Here is an 18,177-nt window from a genome sequence, read left to right on the forward strand (position 1 = left end):
ATGACTCAGATCACAACCTGAGCTGATATCAACAGCTGGGCACTTAACCAACTGAGCCACCCAGGTGCCCCAAGATGATCCTTTTAAAATCATTTATATTAGGTATGTGTATTAGAATTTGACTCTAAGTGGAGTAAGTCAGAAAGACAAATGCCATATGATTTCACTCATATGAGTCTGAAGAAACAAACAAAAAACAACAAAAAGACAAACCAAAAAACAGACTCTTAACTATAGAGAACAAACTGATGATTACCAGAGGGGAAGCAGGAGTGTGGATGGGTAAAACAGATGAAGGGATTAAAAGAAAACTCACTGTGATGAACACCGAATAATGTATAGAATTTTTGAATCACTATATTGTACACCTGAAACTAATAGAACACTGTAGGTTAAATAGAAATTAAAATAAAAACAAGAAAGAATTTGCCTTGGTAAATCTATACACACAGTCAGAATGTGAATATATAAGAAAATAAAAACATACATAATTTAGGTGGAAATGACTATAAGGCTTAAATCTCTAAAGAGTAGGAGTAGGATTATTGGGAATTTGCACCATCTAAGACACCCTCTAATATTTAAATCTTTTGCAACAGATTACTTCTGCAAAAAAAAAAGCTGAAAAGTTGATAATTCAGCCATTCATTTACATTAAACAAGTCAAAAACATCAAAAAACATACCTGCTTCAGCAGACTTTTTACACTGCCAGAGATAAGGTGTTGACAAATGAGCTTCTGAACTACTGGATGTGATGCCCTATCAAGCTGTGTTAAGAAACCCAAACAAAAGCCCTAGGGAAAAAAAAGAACAAACAAATATGCATAAAACTAATTACCCTTCTGCAGTAACAGGCCAACATATTTCGGGAACAAAATTCAACCTTCTTAGATGGCACTGGTTCCCAGAACTATTTTTTTTTTCCTTGAGGGAGGGAGGGAAGGAGGGGGAGAGAGGGGGGGAAGGGAGAGAGGGAGACAGTGGGGGAAAGAGAGAGAGAGAGAGAGAGAGAGAGAATGAGAATGGAAGGGGCAGAGGAAAAGGGAGAGAGAATACTAAGCAGGACTCACACCCAGTGCAGAGCCAAAATCAAGAGTTAAATACTTAACTGACTGAGCCACTCAGGCATGCAATCCCCCCACCCCCCTCTGCTGAACAACTTTTATTTATTTTTTTAATGTTTATTTTTGACAGAGAGAGAGAGAGAGAGAGAGAGCGCGTGCGCAAGCGAGCACAAGCCGGGGAGAGGCAAAGAGGGAGGGAGACACAGAATCTGAAACAGGCTCCGGGTTCTGAGCTGTCAGCACAGAACCCGACGTAGCACTCAAACTCACAGACCGTGAGATCATGACCTGAGCTGAAGTCGGACACTCGACCGACTGAGCCACCCAGGCACCCCATGCTGAACAACTTTTAAATGTGACAGGATGGTAGAAGAAGGTCAGGGTAGTGCTGGTATGAAATGTTCTGGGCTTATCTGACTAAATGGAAAACACAGGCAAACCTGGCAGACACATAATCACTCCCTCCCTTCTGACGGTGAGCCCATCCGCCAAGCTCCCATACAAAAAACACAGACTTTAGAAAGACCTCATAGAGTGAGCGCTGGATGTTGCTACACGGATTGGAGGCTGCAAATCGCAGGGCCCTGCAAAGAGTCCGAAGGCTGTAGTGAGGTCTATGGCCAGTTCCATCCACTAATTTTGTCCCAGAGTCTTTCCGTAGAGCTGTGTACAAGCTACAAAAAGGACAGAGTTCAGGTGACTTATTAATTGATTAGCATTCACTATTTTGCTGTTATTCCAATTTTTCTACATAAGGCCCAAAGCCATTTTCCCAGAATTAGATGGTTAAGCTTGCATACAACTTGCTAGAGCATTCACCAAAACCTCTCACATTCTCTTTTAAATCTATTTTTCACACACTCACAGACTCTTTCAAAAAAAGGATCTATCAATTTCCTTTAGGATGAAAGGAGGAGAGGTAAGAAACATTGGATTCTTAACAAAAAGAGAGACAGGAGAGGCCTTTACCAAGAATATATAGAGTCCAAACATAATGTTTCAGAGTTAGCTCTAATACAATGGGGAAATAAAGTTCTTACGTAAGCGATAATAGTGATGGATAAGCACAGAGAAAACTCATGGTGTTCTGAAAGGTCATAGATGTGGCCATAATCAATAATGACAAAATTTAAAAAGCATGAATATAAGGTGACTGTTACTGTTATCATTGCCATAGGCTTTAGGGGTCCAGAAGATGACAAGATGGAAGAAGTTTCAGACTGAAACATGAAATGCAAGAAATTTAAAATTTCATGAAACTGATGATCAGCTACACAAGATCAAGAGTAACCAAATGTGTGTCACAGATGAAATCCAAGTGCTTGCCCAAATGGGATCTGGCTTGCCTCTTTGCAATTTAGCTATATATTCTTTTTTGTGCAGAAAGTGGCTACTTACTACTCGTACTATTAGCATTTTACAAGAGCCTCTGCTTTATCTAGCCTGTTTTATCTCCACTTTTGAATTTTAACCACACATATTTATACTCCTGTCCAAAGTCTTTTTTTTTTTTTCCAACTTTTTTTTTTTTTTAATTTATTTTTGGGACAGAGAGAGACAGAGCATGAACGGGGGAGGGGCAGAGAGAGAGGGAGACACAGAATCAGAAACAGGCTCCAGGCTCCGAGCCATCAGCCCAGAGCCCGACGTGGGGCTCGAACTCACGCACCGCGAGATCGTGACCTGGCTGAAGTCGGACGCTTAACCGACTGCGCCACCCAGGCGCCCCAAGCGTTCCAATTTTAGAACGTGGTATTGGTAAACCATTTCAAAGCATTTTCATAAATGCCTCCTTAACTAACCTATTTAAAATAGGGCTCTAAGCCTGTATGTTGTAATCCCCATTTTGTGGTGTTATTTTTATTCACTTAACACAACCTAAAATTACAGTATGTATCTCCTTATTTATTGGTTACCTTCACCTCTTGAATTAAAAGGTCTATGAGGAGAACCAGGATTCTGTCTCTTATTTATAGCTGTATCCCTAGTACCTGGGCAACTCAGTAATTATTTGTATAAAAAATAAGGAACAAACCACAAAATGCAAAGTAAAACATTAATATGATCCTATTTCAAAACTTTACACAGGGGGCACCTGGGCAGCTCAGTTGTTTGAGCATCCAAGTTGATTTCAGCTCAGGTCATGACCCCAACATCGTGGGATCAAGTCCCTCATTGGGCTAGGCACTGAGGATGGAGCCCGCTTAAGATTCTCTCTCCCTCCGCTCCCCTCCCCTACTCGTCCTCTCTCCCTCCCTCCCTATAAATTAAAAACAAAACAAAACAAAACCAACTTACATAGTGTGTATTTCTATCTAGACAACAGACAAAATTAACTAAGTGACATGCCCAGGACGAAAGAATTCGTTTCTGACACAGCCTGTATGAGAACCCAGTTATCTGATAGAAAAGATTATGCCCTATCCACAAGGCATAAAAAACAAAAACAGAAAAACAAAAAAGAATCAAGAAAGCACCAAGCCACATGGCCAGTCTATATGTTTTTCAGTTAAGCCTCAATTAATTCTAAACCTGAATCCCTTATTTTACCAACCTTTTCCCCCCTATATCCCACATAAGTAGTATGCAAACTGCAAAAATTAAGATTTCATCAAGACAGATCAAAAGAGAAGCCATTTACATCTTCCACGGATGCAAACTCTTAGCTATGAATACAAAAGTAATTAGGAGAGCATTATCCAATTACTTAAATATTCTCATACGTGGTGATTCTTAAGCTTGTCAATGTAGCTTCATTAGGAAAATCCAAAGGAGATCATAAGGTCCCTACTTTAAAACAGAAACCTTAATGATAATCCTTCTCTAGCAAAAAAGAAATAATAAATATAGATGCATGAGGCATACATTGTTTGTTCAGGGGAAAAGTTTATCAAGAGAAACCAAAGTGAACCTACTTGATAATTCCTTGCACTGTGATCTTATTCACACTCAGTCCTTTCAGATAATCCACAATAAGAATCTGTAAATCTTTACTTTCCAATTCTTCTACATAAAGTTCTGTGAACCTGGAAGACAATTATTATTACAGAATTAAAATTTTGAGGAATACAACTATTTTGACAATAAAAAAATAGAAAACACAAGAAGTTATGTAAACTCATTTGAACTTTTTACAGTATAAACTATAAAAGCCTTTCATGTATGAGAAAGAACGAAATACGGCCCTTTGTAGCAACGTGGATGGAACTGGAGAGTGTGATGCTAAGTGAAATAAGCCATACAGAGAAAGACAGATACCATATGTTTTCACTCTTGTGTGGATCCTGAGAAACTTAACAGAAACCCATGGGGGAGGGGAAGGGAAAAAAAAAAAAAAAAAAAAGAGGTTAGAGTGGGAGAGAGCCAAAGCATAAGAGACTGTTAAAAACTGAGAACAAACTGAGTTGATGGGGGGTGGGAGGGAGGGGAGGGTGGGGGGTGGGTATTGAGGAGGGCACCTTTTGGGATGAGCACTGGGTGTTGTATGGAAACCAATTTGACAATATATTTCATATATTGAAAAAAAAATTTTTTTTAAATAATAAAAGCCTTTCATGTAGATACATATGGACCATAATGAAATGAAAGATAACTGTTGCCAAAAATTTATTTGCATGTAATGAAGTTTTTCATGTACAGTCCTTACAAGAGTTACAAAAGTAAGACATCTGTCCTCATTTTCAGAGGTGTTTTTGATTCTAACTACATGTAATAAAACATACACGCTGCAACAACAACAGAACAGTATCAACATCACCATCAAAAATAAAATCATGGGGAAAAAATGATAAAATTGTAGGAGCAAAGGAAAATACATAATGAAGTTTATAACATTTTCCTAAGAAGGTTTTATTACTCATATAATGGAGGGAAGAATCTAATAAAATTTTAACACCATTTTAAAACGCGAAATTCAACAAAAGATCACCAACAAAATTAGATCATTCACCTTTTCCCAAATGCTACATATATAAGATACCAACAACTAAGTACCTTGTTGGTGTCAGTCAGTGCTTAATGATGAAAACTGAAACTTAAAAGGCTTTTTACAAATCACTGGTCTCGTCCAAAGGGATTCCATTCCTAAAATACACTTAAACATTTATCAGTATGTGAAATTTCTCTGGTAACTACAAAGATATTTGAAGGAGGAAAAAATTTTGTTTTCAACAATATCCATGATCCATTATGTGTCATACTAACAACCTAAAGGAAAAATTCTCTAGTGTTTTGGAGTCCTCTGTATTCCTACCATCTGGAGAAAGTAGAGGAATATGACACATAAGGAAGGATTCCGCTTATCAGAGATCAAGAAATTTCAAGCATTTTTATGAGGTTTGGTTGTGTTAGTGTTACCAATCAATAAACAAAGAGAACTAACTAACTAACTAACTAACTAAATAAATCCATCCGTCCATCCATCCATCCATCCATCCCCAGGAACCAGTCCATGTCTCCTCACCTGTTTCTTATTCCTGGTGGAAGATTCCTTTTGCCCACATCTGTTGCTGGGTTCATACAGGCAAATAAACGGAAGTCGGGATGACGAACCAGTGGTTCTGTTAAGAGAAAATTATAAATTCTCTACTGGTAACATCAAGTCATCAGCCTTAGGTCCACAGAGGAAGACTATCTAACGCCCCAAAACTTAAGGCCAAGACACCCTGCCTCAGACTGTTACTGCTGGCTGCTTAAACCATCCTTGCTTTTTCTGAAACCCCACTGAACAGTTTCCAGGCCTATATACCCCTTAATCTTCTGCTGCCATTCCACCATCTTTTAAGGTATCATTGTTCATTATATGGAACAGCAGATATTTTGTCACTGAGTATGCACATCTATTACCTACTACCCCAGTAACTTGACAAATTCTTATTCTTTGCATTCCCCATGCTACCTAACTTGGCAGAAAATTAGTACTATGGAATGAACACTGGGAGACCTATGTAACACACCTAACCAAAAGAATCTTACTCTAAAGAGGACACAAGGCCTGGTGCCAAATCAAACCCCAAAGGGATCAAGTGCTACCTGTATCTCCTCGATCTAGCAACACCAGTGAGCCAGAGGAGCCTTCGAGTAAACCACTGAGACATTCTAATGTTTCCGGAGCAGCCAGATTAATCTCATCCAATAAGATCCACTCTCCTTTCTTTACGGCTTGAGCTAGTGTACCCTAAAAAAAGATAGAGTAAAATGTTAAAAATCCATTTCAAATAAAGATACACTCACCAAGAGCAGTTATACAAGCAGGATTAGAAATAAGAGGCAAGGGCAAACCTCTTGTACTTGATGAGCTTTCACCCTAAAGGCCCAATGGCTGCCAGCTTGTTGTCAGAGCTAAGGCCAAAACAACCTTTTTTAAATGTCCAAAAGGGTCAAGGGAATATCTTTGAGCCTAACAGAGAGATCCAACAAAGTAAATCATCTCAGGAGATACATGGTAAGGTAACTGGTAACTTATAATGTATTCAGATGTTTATAGGTGCCCAAATGGTTATTAAAAGCACCCAAAATAAATACAGGGTCAGTATACTGACGAGTATGCAAAGATGAAATAAATGACTAAATCAAGAAGGTACAGTGGTTGTTAACACATAGCCTTTCACATTTGTTGAAGAATATCAAAATAAATCTTTCTCATCGTTACTGAGTTATCTTTTCAAGTTCTACTTCCAAGAACACTGAAAGATAAATATTAAAATCTACTCAGGTGACAGAACATCAAAAATTGGATTGTTTTATTATTAAATGGCTTTGTACTTTTGCTTTCATGATGATCCTGACAGAATCTTCAATAAATTTAATTGAAAACAATAAAACAGAACAAATGTATTGAACTCTATTGTAATGCCAAAATAATAAATTAGGTATAAACCCTTTTTTTTTTCATTTATTTATTTTCTTTTCTTTTTTATCTTTTAAATTTTACATCCAAATTAGTTAGCATCTAGTGCAACGATTTCAGGAGTAGATTCCTTAGTGCCCCTTACCCACTTAGCCCATCTCGCCTCCCACAACCCCTCCAGTAACCCTCGGTTTGTTCTCCATATTTATGAGTCTCTTCTGTTTTGTACCCCTCCCTGTTTTTATATTATTTTTGTTTCCCTTCCCTTATGTTCATCTGTTTTGTCTCTTAAAGTCTTCATATGAGTGAAGTCATATGATTTTTGTCTGTCTCTGACTAATTTTACTTAGCATAATACCCTCCAGTTCTATCCACATAGCTGCAAATGGCCAAGATTTCATTCTTTTTGATGGCCGAGTAATACTCCATTTTGTGTGTGTGTGTGTGTGTGTGTGTGTGTGTGTGTGTGTGTATACATATATATGTGTGTGTGTGTGTGTGTGTGTATACATATATATATGTGTGTGTGTGTATATACACACACACACACACACACACACCACACCTTCTTTATCCATTCATCCACCGATGGACATTTGGGCTCTTTCCATACTTCGGCTATTGTTGACAGTGCTGCTATAAACACGGGGGTGCATGTGTCCCTTCGAAACAGCACACCTGTATCCCTTGGATAAATGCCTAGTAGTGCAATTGCTGGGTCATAGGGTAGCTATAGTTTTCATTTTTTGAGGAACCTCCATACTGTTTTCCAGAGTGGCTGTACCAGCTTGCATTCCCAGGTATAAACCCTATTTTGAAAGCACTTGACATCCTAATGGGTGATTTTAGAAATAAATCCTACTAAGATTAAGCAATGACGACCAAATTTCCCATACTGATGCACATATGACTGAATGATCTTGCTCTCTCACCAGAACACCATCTCAAATAAGATTCCTACCTTTCTCAGGGCATAGTCAATTATGCCACAAAAGAATTTAATAAGCTTCCATCATGAAAATTTAATTAAGATGATCTTTCCCACAGGTCACAGGACAGAAAACAATAGAGCTATCCATTTACTAGAATAGAAAGTAAGGCCTAAAGAGAACACACTCAAATCTCCCGGCCACGGCCCCCGCCATGAAACAGACTTCACTAGTTATCCTCAACTGCAACTTTAAAAATAATGGTGCTGGGGCGCCTGGGTGGCTCAGTTGGTTGAGCGTCTGACTTCAGCTGAGATCATGATCTCGCAATTTGTGAGTTCGAGCCCTGCGTCAGGCTCTGTGCTGACAGCTCAGAGCCTGGAGACTAATTTGGATTCTGTGTCTCCTCTCTCTGCCCATCCCCCACTTGTGCTCTGTCTCTCTCTGTCTCTCAAACATAAATAAATAAATGTAAAAATTAAAAAAATTTAAAAAAAAATAATGGTGATTATCAAGACCTTACAATTTCCATAAAGGACATTTTTCAGAAATCCTCCCCACAAAATATTAGTATTTATTAAATTTTAAACAGCAAGCACTAAAAACATCAACGGTAATAGTAGCCTGCCTAAACTTGCATTTTGCATCAAATCAACATTCCCTTAACCTAGATAGCCAGCCAAAGCAAAATACCTCTACGAATGCAAACAAGAGGGCATTTTCAGTCATTTTCATCTGTTGCTGAGCATGGCTGAGTCTAAGACCAAATGCTTCCCATTTCTCTTTTAGGAGTAACCCTAGAAAAGAATAAAGACAAGAATTTAACACACATTTTGAGTTGTAATACATTTAACCTACACACACACAAAACTCATACAAAAATCAAACATCTTAGACATACTAAAAAATAAGTCCTAACACTTATATAATGCTATGTACCAGCAACTATACTAATCAGGTCATTTATATATGCATGTGTATATTAGTTAATTTTTTTACCCTTCACAACTATCCTTTCAAGTAGGTACTCTTACTCCCATTTTAGGGATAAGAAAGCACATAGAAGACAACTAAGCTACCAAAACCCCTTTGGCTATAGAACTTAGCTTTTTGAAGAACTTATTTTCTAAGGAAATAAGATTGAGTGACCAGTAAGCGGTACTGGTACATCAACATCACCAACCATGTTTTTATGGAAATCTTGCCTAGAATCACAGGAACAGCAATACTTCAGAATTAGTCATCTTTGCCCCTAAGTCCCAGAAAGCTCCAATTTGTATTGCTTCATTCTTCCCCAAACTCCTCTCCTAATTCTATAACTGAACCCAAGTTTGTCTGCCTGACATGCAGCAAAGCCAAACAGAGAGCAAGGATGCATTTAAGAGGCAGCCAAATGAGGAGACTCAGGAAAGCAAGCCTCAAATACGCAAGCCTGAAGAGTCAGGGATATTTAAAGGCAAACGAAAACAGATGTGGGTAAAAAGTTGCATCTGTGGTTATTAGTCTGCAGCTGCACTTATCATTAGTTCCATTAACGCTTTGGTTACCAGTTTCAATCCCCATTGTCTTTTGATCATGCTTTATTCCTGAAGCAACTGGGATGATGACAGCTCTTGCTACTTCCTGCTGAAACAGGGTGCAGTTTCACGGTTTGAGGAATCAAACAACTTCGTGCTTTCTTGGTAATATTCCCTGGTACTTAGCTTAACCTGTACATTCTGCTTGAACAAACTAGTAGTGTCTTCTTTGGTTGTTTTGAAGCAACATCGGAAAGCTGACATCTTGAGCAACCAGACAAACTACCAGGCACAGCTAGAGTCCTTATCTTCATCATGCAGCAAATAAACTTCATCAAGAATAAGGGGCTTTACAATTTGGGGAAGAACTGCATCTCCAATGCTCTTTCTTATCACTACATCCTATTTTTTTGCTATGGCTGACAACTGCATTATCACCAACCAATTCTTTCATAGCAATGCTCTGAGGCTCTGATGTTAGGTGAATTTCTCACTGGTGTTGGAACCAGTCTCAAACACAATTGAATGAATTCTATTGAATCTCCTCATTCCTTTAAAAGCCAGCTGCCTGATTGAAGTCTTGGTGTTTCCTCAAAGTCAACTGGCATTACTTCATGGTAGGGGTTGGCCTGTGACACCAATGACACAGTAAGCAGGTGAATTCAGGAAATATTTAACTGTGGAGAAGAATATTCTTATAATGTAGCAGGTGGATCCTGGAGGGCTAACACAGCATCTCCCACTCTGACCAGGTGGGTTCAATCAGCTCCAAGGGCCACCATGTGGGTACACCCATCTGGTCTATTTTTCTGCATGTCCATATTCAGATCCTTATGCAGTAAAAAAGCAGGAAATCTGGCCACTATCTTTTCCTCTATTAGAGACACAGCTGTTCTTACAGTGGCATTCCAAGCATGTGCAAAAACCTTCACCTGGTGTCTAGCCTTTATTGCTTATGGATTCAAACTGCTATAAAGTATTCAGCAAAATAGCAAAACCAGTAACCCGAAGTAATCACACTCATCTGTTAGTCCGTCTCCTGAAAAATACCTTAAGATCTGTTGGGGCTCACAAGAATAGTTAGCAAAATTTTGTTCCAAAGATGGTGGGTGAAATCTGTGCTCAAGGTGTGTCATCCAAGGTTTGGGTGATTCTGGCTCTTCTGTTTTTTGTCTTGTTTTCTCCAAGGTCAAAAGTCCCCTTCCCTTCCAACTAGCCCCATGGGCATGTACTAAGGAAAGGGCTTCAGCTTTGTTGATGGGTTACCACAGTATAGTCAAAGTCCTTGTATACCATTACAAATTAACATTCTTGGGGCGCCTGGGTAGCTCAGTTGTTAAGTGTCCAACTTCGGCTCAGGTAATAATCTCATGGTTCATGAGTTCGAGCCCCGTGTTAGGCTCTGCATTCTCTATACGTTGCCCCCCCCCCCAATAAATAAACATTAAAAAAAATTAACATTCTCCACTTTTGACAAGTTTTTGTTTTGTTAGAAAAACCTCACAATTCAATATTGTTTCTTCTTGGCCTGAGTTTAACTGTTCTGACCCTAGATATGAGGTCTACTCCAGGTGTTATAAACCAGTCTTAGTCTTAATAGGTTAGTTCTGTTCAACAGTTGTCTTAGCTCAGGAGGCAGTCCTGCAGGTGGGCTCTCAAAGTTAGGCCTGATAAGGCTGCTAGAAACACTATAAGCAAGGTATCAAGTTGGTATTCCTAAGGGGCTTTATGGGCTCCATAGAGTCAACCTAGATCCTTAAAGCTATGTGGTCACATTTGAGTCTATGCATTTTACACTCAAATAGGACATTCCAGTCAGAGCCTTGGTAATATAACCAATGTTTCCAGTGGTGTTCTGTTACAAATAGAACAGATTCTTAGAGAACTTATGCTAATAATAATAACTGCCATGAAAATATAAGAATATTCACTGAGAATTTTTGAATTCTGGAGGAATCAGGTAGGGGAAAAAAATGAATGTTTCGTATTTGTTTAAAAAGGAATACTGTATTAAATTTCTGCAGGTCACAGCTTAAGAGAAAAACTTTCCTTAAATCTGGAAGGGCGAACCATTAAAGAGCCAGCAATGTTTCAAACAAAAGTCATAAAAAATGAAACCATTTTTCTTAATTCTTTCAGTCCCATGTTACTCTGCTTGAATCCAGTTTTTTCATTAGTTCCAGAAATTTATACCTAGTTCAGTTTTATGATCTTAAAGATATGAGAAAACTGTATTTGTCAAAAGTTCTTTCCTTGCATTGCATTAAAGGTGAAAGGTATTTGCAAGATCATCAGAGTAAAATAGTAACTATAAATGACAAAAGATTACAAAATGGCCACGGTTAAAGATATGATGGGACTTCATTATAATGCAGTTGACAAGGAAATTTGTCAGCATTTCAATAATTAGAATTACAAGTGATGACATAATAAAATCTTATAACCTCAGAAGGTTTATCATCACTTATTTGACAATGCTTCCCATGTGATTTGATATACCAAATAAGCCTAGTTGGTAAAAAAAAGACTTCATTTAGAAGCTGAATTTTGGGAAGTCTGTCAGAAATATGAGAAATTTTTAAAGCATATGCCACAACAGGATTACAAATCATTACAAAATTTAGTATTTAGTTATCTATTTAGCCAAGGCAGCAATAAGAGATTCTAAAGGCAAATACAGAAGGTTACAGATTTGTTAGCAACACTGAAGTCTTTTCTTAAATAATCAAGGATCTAACAGAGACAAAACATAGAAACTTTGTTTTTCTAAGCAGGTTACATTAATGATAAAGAAAAACCTTTGTTTATAATTTCTTATTAGGCCAATAACCGAAGGAAACTGTCATTTTAACAGAAAAACCTAATTCCAGTTTTATACCAGTATACTTCCTGTATTAAAACGTACTCTTCCAACAAGATGAATTCTTTAAAAATGTATGCAGTCCCTCCTTTTTTTCTCCCTGTCATCTCCAATGTTGATATATAGTTATTGGGACAAGGACATCTAGGGCACTGCACAGATCTGATCTCTTGTGGCACGTGCGGTGACGTGCTAACCAGAATCTCCATCAGAAATGAAGGGCTTTTGGGGCGCCTGGGGGGGCTCAGTTGGCTGACCATCCAGCTCAGGTCATGATCTTGAGATTGAGCCCCTTGATGGATTCTGTGCTGGGTATGGAGCCTGATTAAGATTCATATTCTCTTTCTTTCTCTCTTTCTCTCTCTCTCTCCCCTTCCTCCCTCCCTCCCCCTCCCCCACCCCATCTCTGCCCCTCCCCCTACTTGTGCTCACGCTCTTGCTCTGGCTCTCTCTCAAAAAAAAAAAAAAAAAAAAAAAAAAAGAAAGAAATGAAAGGTTCTCAGTCCTCAACTCTCAAATGCCATCAGGGACTGCCTTGACTGAAGACAATTGCTTTGCCAAGGGCATGCCCTCTTCCCAGGTGGTCACATCCAATGACTATTATAGAAGTCCAGCCCCAATTTAGGATGGTTCTCAAGAAAATCCAACTTTTAGAACTCCTCAGAGAATCAGCTATGGCTTCTGTTGATAGTGTGTCACTGCTCAATTTCTGCTTAATCTTGCTCTCTTACCCCCTTCTGTTACCCAGGTGTAGACCACTCCCTAATAAACTTTACATACTAATATCCATAATCTTGGGGCTCCTGGGTGGCTCAGTAGGTTGAGCATCCAACTCTTGATTTTTTTCTGGTTCAGTTCATGATCCCAGGGACATGGGACCAAGCCCTGTGTCAGGCTCCATGCTAAGGGAGGAGCCTGCTTGGGATTTTCTCTCTCTCCCTCTGCCCCTCTCCCCTTCTCCCGTGTGCACGCTCTCTCTCTTTAAAAAAACAAAAACATGGGAATGCAAGCTGGTGCAACCACTCTGGAACACAGTATGGAGGTTCCTCAAAAAACTAAAAATAGAACTACCCTACGACCCAGCAATTGCACTGCTAGGCATTTATCCACAGGGTACAGGTGTGCTGTTTCGATGGGACACATGCACCCCCATGTTTATAGCAGCACTATCAACAATAGCCGAAGTATGGAAAGAGCCCAAATGTCCATCAGTGGATGAATGGATAAAGAAGATGTGGTATACATATACAATGGAGTATTACTCAGCAATCAAAAAGAATGAAATCTTGCCATTTGCAACTATGTGGATGGAACTGGAGGGTATTATGCTAAGTGAAATTAGAGAAAGACAAAAATCATATGACTTCAACTCATATGAAGACTCTAAGAGACAAAACAGATGAACATAAGGGAAGGGAAACAAAAATGGTATAAAAACAGGGAGGGGGACAAAACAGAAGAGACTCATAAACATGGAGAACAAACTGAGGGTTACTGGAGGGGTTGTGGGAGGCAGGACAGGCTAAATGGGTAAGGGGCACTAAGGAATCTACTCCTGAAATCATTGTTGCACTAGATGCTAACTAATTTGGATGTAAATTTTAAAATATAAAAAATAAAATTAAAAAATAATAAAAAAACAAAAACAAAAAAAACAACTAATATCATTAATCTTAGTGACTACCATGCACAAAAATTCCTTTCCAAAGATTCCCTTCTCACAAACCTTCTACAACTTTCCTTTTTACATTCATATTTTGACCTACATTTTTCCTCTTTACATACCCAGTCTCACTTTCCTTGCATATATGAATTGTTTCCCTTATCATTTCCAGTAATTCTAATTATATGTATTAGAATTCTTAACTCTTAAAAATCTTAAGTTTCTAGTAAAAACTAAGTAGTAACTAATTGTAAACTGTTTGTTGTGTTGGCATTTTTTATATTGGTAAACTTATGACTACACTGAAGAATTTTTAGAAATGTATGCCTTATTTCGGTGTACCATAAAACATGTTTACTAATAAACCCAAATATCTTTAGTTTCTCTGTAACAGGAAGCCAAAAGCAGATAAAACTATGTTTAGTAATTAATGTTTTCTTACCTGGAAATGATATAGATACTTAATTAATATACTTAACCCATCATTTAACTTTGTAAAACTTTATAGGTGACCAAAGATTTTGAAAACTACTTAAAAGTTTACCTATAATCTTTTTTTTTTAATGTTTATTCATTTTTGAGAGAGAGACAGAGGCAGACAGAGAGGGAGACACAGAATCTCTGGTAGGCTCCAGGCTCTGAGCTGTCAGCACAGAGCCCAACAGGGGGCTTGAACTCATAAATCGAGAGATCATGACTGGAGCTGAAGTCAGGTGCTTAACCAATTGAACCACCCAGGCTCCCCAACCTATAAACTTCTTTATCTTATTTATATCCGTTTCTTTTTTTCTTAATAGTTATGTTTAGATTGCCAATCTAAACTTTAGAAGAAAGTCATTCTCCCAAGAAACATATATTTAAAAAAATTTTTTTTGTATCAACTTATTTGACTTAAGTAAATCAAAGCAGAATAAAAGTAATGCTGTTAATTCTAAAGATACATCTATTAAACAAACAACCTTAAACCAACAACCTTAAATTAGCTTTAATACCAAATATTTTTTCAGATCACGTAAATGTGAAAAACTTACATTAGTTTCTGAGTTTTAGAATGTCTAAAGCTTACAAGCACTTGTCTTTTTTTAAATTTTTTTTTAATGTTTATTTATTTTTGAGAGAATGCAAGCAGGGGAGGGGCACAGAGAGAGGAAGACAGAGAATCCGAAGCAGGCTCCAGGCTGTCAGCACAGAGCCCGACATGGGGTTCAAACTCACAAACTGTGAGATCATGACCTGAGCTGAAGTCAGAGGTTCAACCGACTGAGCCACCCAGGTGCCCCACAAGCACTTGCCTTTAAACCAACTTATATATAACTCCTTTACAAACTATTTTAGCAATACTATCCAAAGGTGGAGAAAATTTCTCATATTTACAACATACATGAACACATAAATATACAAAAAAGATGCAAACAAAATCTTACAGAACAAATCCAACTGCAAATGGTATTATAACGTATGGATTCATTAATTGGTCATCATTACCTGGAGTCTAATGAATATTATGACCAAGCAGTGTCGCAAAAAAGATAATCTTTTTCCTTTCATGGGTTCATAACTAAGCACTGCTCAGTTTTAAAGTATATAACCCAAAAGGCTGCATTCAGGAATCAAACTGTCATTTCCCATTTTCCAATTACAATGCAGCTGATTTTATCCAAAGATCCCCAAAAAAGCAACAACAAACCAAATGAATGAAACCCAGAGTACCTCTGTGAGCACTGGTTCCTCCCTAAAAGTCAGGGCTTCACCAACTGAACCAAATGGCTTCCTAGTCAACCTTTTCTAATTAAGCAAGGGAAGGATGCTAAGAGAGCCAAACCAAATGGAAGGAAGAAATGACCTCACCAAGACACATCTGCCCAAACCAAAAACCATTCCCTGCCCATGAGAGCTAAATTAAACACTGAAGGCTGGCAGCACCCCGTCAGGGCAGGGAGTGTCATCCTTAGGAAAAAGAGCCTAGGCAGCTGCTTAGACTTTCCCCCAGATTGTTGTTGTCGGCTGGGGGCTCATGAACCACTGGCAAAAAGCTCCTGCCTGGCTCACCGAATTTGTAACTAAACTCCAGTTCATGTGCCCAATACACAGCAAAGCCATTTAAGATGTCGATTATGTAGCAAGGAAAGGGTTTACTTGAGAGGCAGCCAAGGGGAGCCTGGCTGGCAGTCATACAGCACACAACTCTTGATCTCAGGGTTGTAGGTTTGAGCCCCACTTTGGGTGTAGAGATTACTTAAAAATAAAATCTTAAAAACCAAACAAAAGAGGCAGTGAGACAAGGAGACGGGAGAGCAAGCCTCAAATCTGTCTCCCAGAAGGAGAAGAGGCACGGATATTTAAAGGAAAACATTGCAGCCTGGTTTATTAGTCTGTAGCTGTGCTTATTAGTTCATTAACCCTATGGTCACTGGTTTCAATTCTGTTAATTAAGCCAAAGCCTCATGGCCTCCCACTAGCAGTATGGGTCCTGTTCTTACCAGTTTCACTTTCTTTTCCATCCTTGTTGACGGCCGACTTGTGTACATGCTGCATTAGTCTGAGGAGATCATGCCACCGTTTCTGCCTGTAACAGGTCTGAATGTGTCCTAAGAATGTAAAGTTTTGCTTCTTGGAAAATGTCTGGGCAAAGAGTTCTTCAAATGCCTCCCGTAAGGGCAGCCAAATAAGTTTATGGTCCACTGGTTTGTAACTGAAACAAAAGGTAAATATAATTCCCAGACTTCTGAAGCTACTAGAGATTAGAAATCATGTGTTAGAAAATAGGAATAGGTCCAAGATTTCATTTACTCAAAATCAGAAATAATATCAAAATACTTTAAAGATCTATGTTAAAGCTTTAGGGGTGCCTGGGTGGCTCAGTTAGTTGAGCATCCAAGTCTTGATTTTGGCTCAGGTCCTAATCCCAGGGTCATGGGACTGAGCCCCACGTGGGGCTCTGCACCAAGCGTAGAGGCTACTTGGGATTCTCTCTCCCTCTCCCTCTGCCCTTCTTCTCTGCTCAGACTCACTCTCTCTATATTAACATAACAATCTATGTTAAAGTTTTAAATTATAATCGATTTTCTTCATTCTAAATGTGTGAAGAGTCTACACTGAAGGTAAAAACAGTATTATGAAAATAATTCGAAATTCCTAGTTGGGCAGTGAAAGGCATGTCACTTATTTTACTAACATGTTTAAATAAACATCACGTAGAAGACTCAATGATAAACCAATTTTATCAAGATTGACCAAAAAGTTTTCAAAATATCTTAGAAGAAAATACAACATCTGAAACTGGTTAGCTTAAGAAAAGTGAACACAGTTCATGCCTTCTCAATTGATGGGGGAGAGAATTGCTCTCAAAGAGAAAAACTAGGGGAGAGAGGACAGCAACAAAACCTTAGATGTTGCAATGGTCTGTGGCCCTCCAAAGCTCAACATTTTATTTCTTAGTATTTAGATTCTCTCTTATTCTTTAGCACTTCTCTGTTGGGGAGCTAGGAAATTAGTTCATATTAATTGTAATATCTGGAGGTGACAGGTGATAATAAACAGTTGAGAACCACTGCTGTAGCTAGAAGTTGCTCAAGCAGCAACTAATTGTTCCTGGAAAACCTCAGGTATACAATTTTCTATACCCTAAGATACTAAATACTATAATTCAAACACAATGACATAACTTTTATTTCCACAAAAAATAATTTGAGAACTAAAACAAAAACAAGTATGTTTCGCAACAATCAAGCACAATTAGAAAACTCATGGACACTATTTACTCATTGGACTGTGAGAGAGAAACCATGAGATAAGCAAAACCAATGCCCAGATACTGAGCATCCATCAAAGAGTCTGATTCCAGAGAGAAAAAGTATGAGAACTTCAAACTCATGTACACTTACCAGTAAGCACTAACACATTAGTAAAGACATTTATTTAATTCCATTTATTCAACAAAAATTTACTGAGTACCTGTTAGGTGTTAGGCACTGAGTAAACAAGACCCACAAGGTCCTCCCCCACCTACAATCTAACAAAAGAACAGAAAAAGACATCTACTATAAAATATCAAGTAGTAGTTAAGTGCTATGATTATAGATAAATGAGACGGGGTGGAGAAGGCACTGGTAATTTAAATGATAGTCAGAAAGGCTTTGTTAAAGATGAGTTTCAAGGCAACCCAAATCAAGCAAGGAAAGGAGTTAAGCCAAACATCTGTGGACCACAAGGGATGCCACACAGAGAACAGCAAGCAACCAGGTGCAACACAGGAAAGTGTGTGGCTGGAGCTCAACAGCAGAGCCGAAGGGAG

At 38.4% G+C, this 18,177-nt stretch overlaps 1 protein-coding gene across 1 annotated transcript in view; it reads right to left on the reverse strand.

Annotated features, from left to right (window-relative positions):
- Positions 1–18,177, reverse strand: part of MDN1 (midasin AAA ATPase 1) — a 173,798-nt gene that overhangs the window by 111,307 nt on the left and 44,314 nt on the right. The window contains exons 16-22 of the mRNA XM_042939361.1: positions 16,364–16,575; positions 8,537–8,640; positions 6,098–6,242; positions 5,529–5,625; positions 3,982–4,092; positions 1,593–1,740; positions 686–796 (exon numbers count right to left, since the gene is read on the reverse strand). Of these exons, the coding sequence (XP_042795295.1) occupies positions 686–796; positions 1,593–1,740; positions 3,982–4,092; positions 5,529–5,625; positions 6,098–6,242; positions 8,537–8,640; positions 16,364–16,575 (928 nt within the window). The remainder of the gene's footprint in view (positions 1–685; positions 797–1,592; positions 1,741–3,981; positions 4,093–5,528; positions 5,626–6,097; positions 6,243–8,536; positions 8,641–16,363; positions 16,576–18,177) is intronic.

This window comes from Panthera leo, chromosome B2 (assembly GCF_018350215.1).
Source record: "Panthera leo isolate Ple1 chromosome B2, P.leo_Ple1_pat1.1, whole genome shotgun sequence".
Taxonomy (NCBI): domain Eukaryota; kingdom Metazoa; phylum Chordata; class Mammalia; order Carnivora; family Felidae; genus Panthera; species Panthera leo.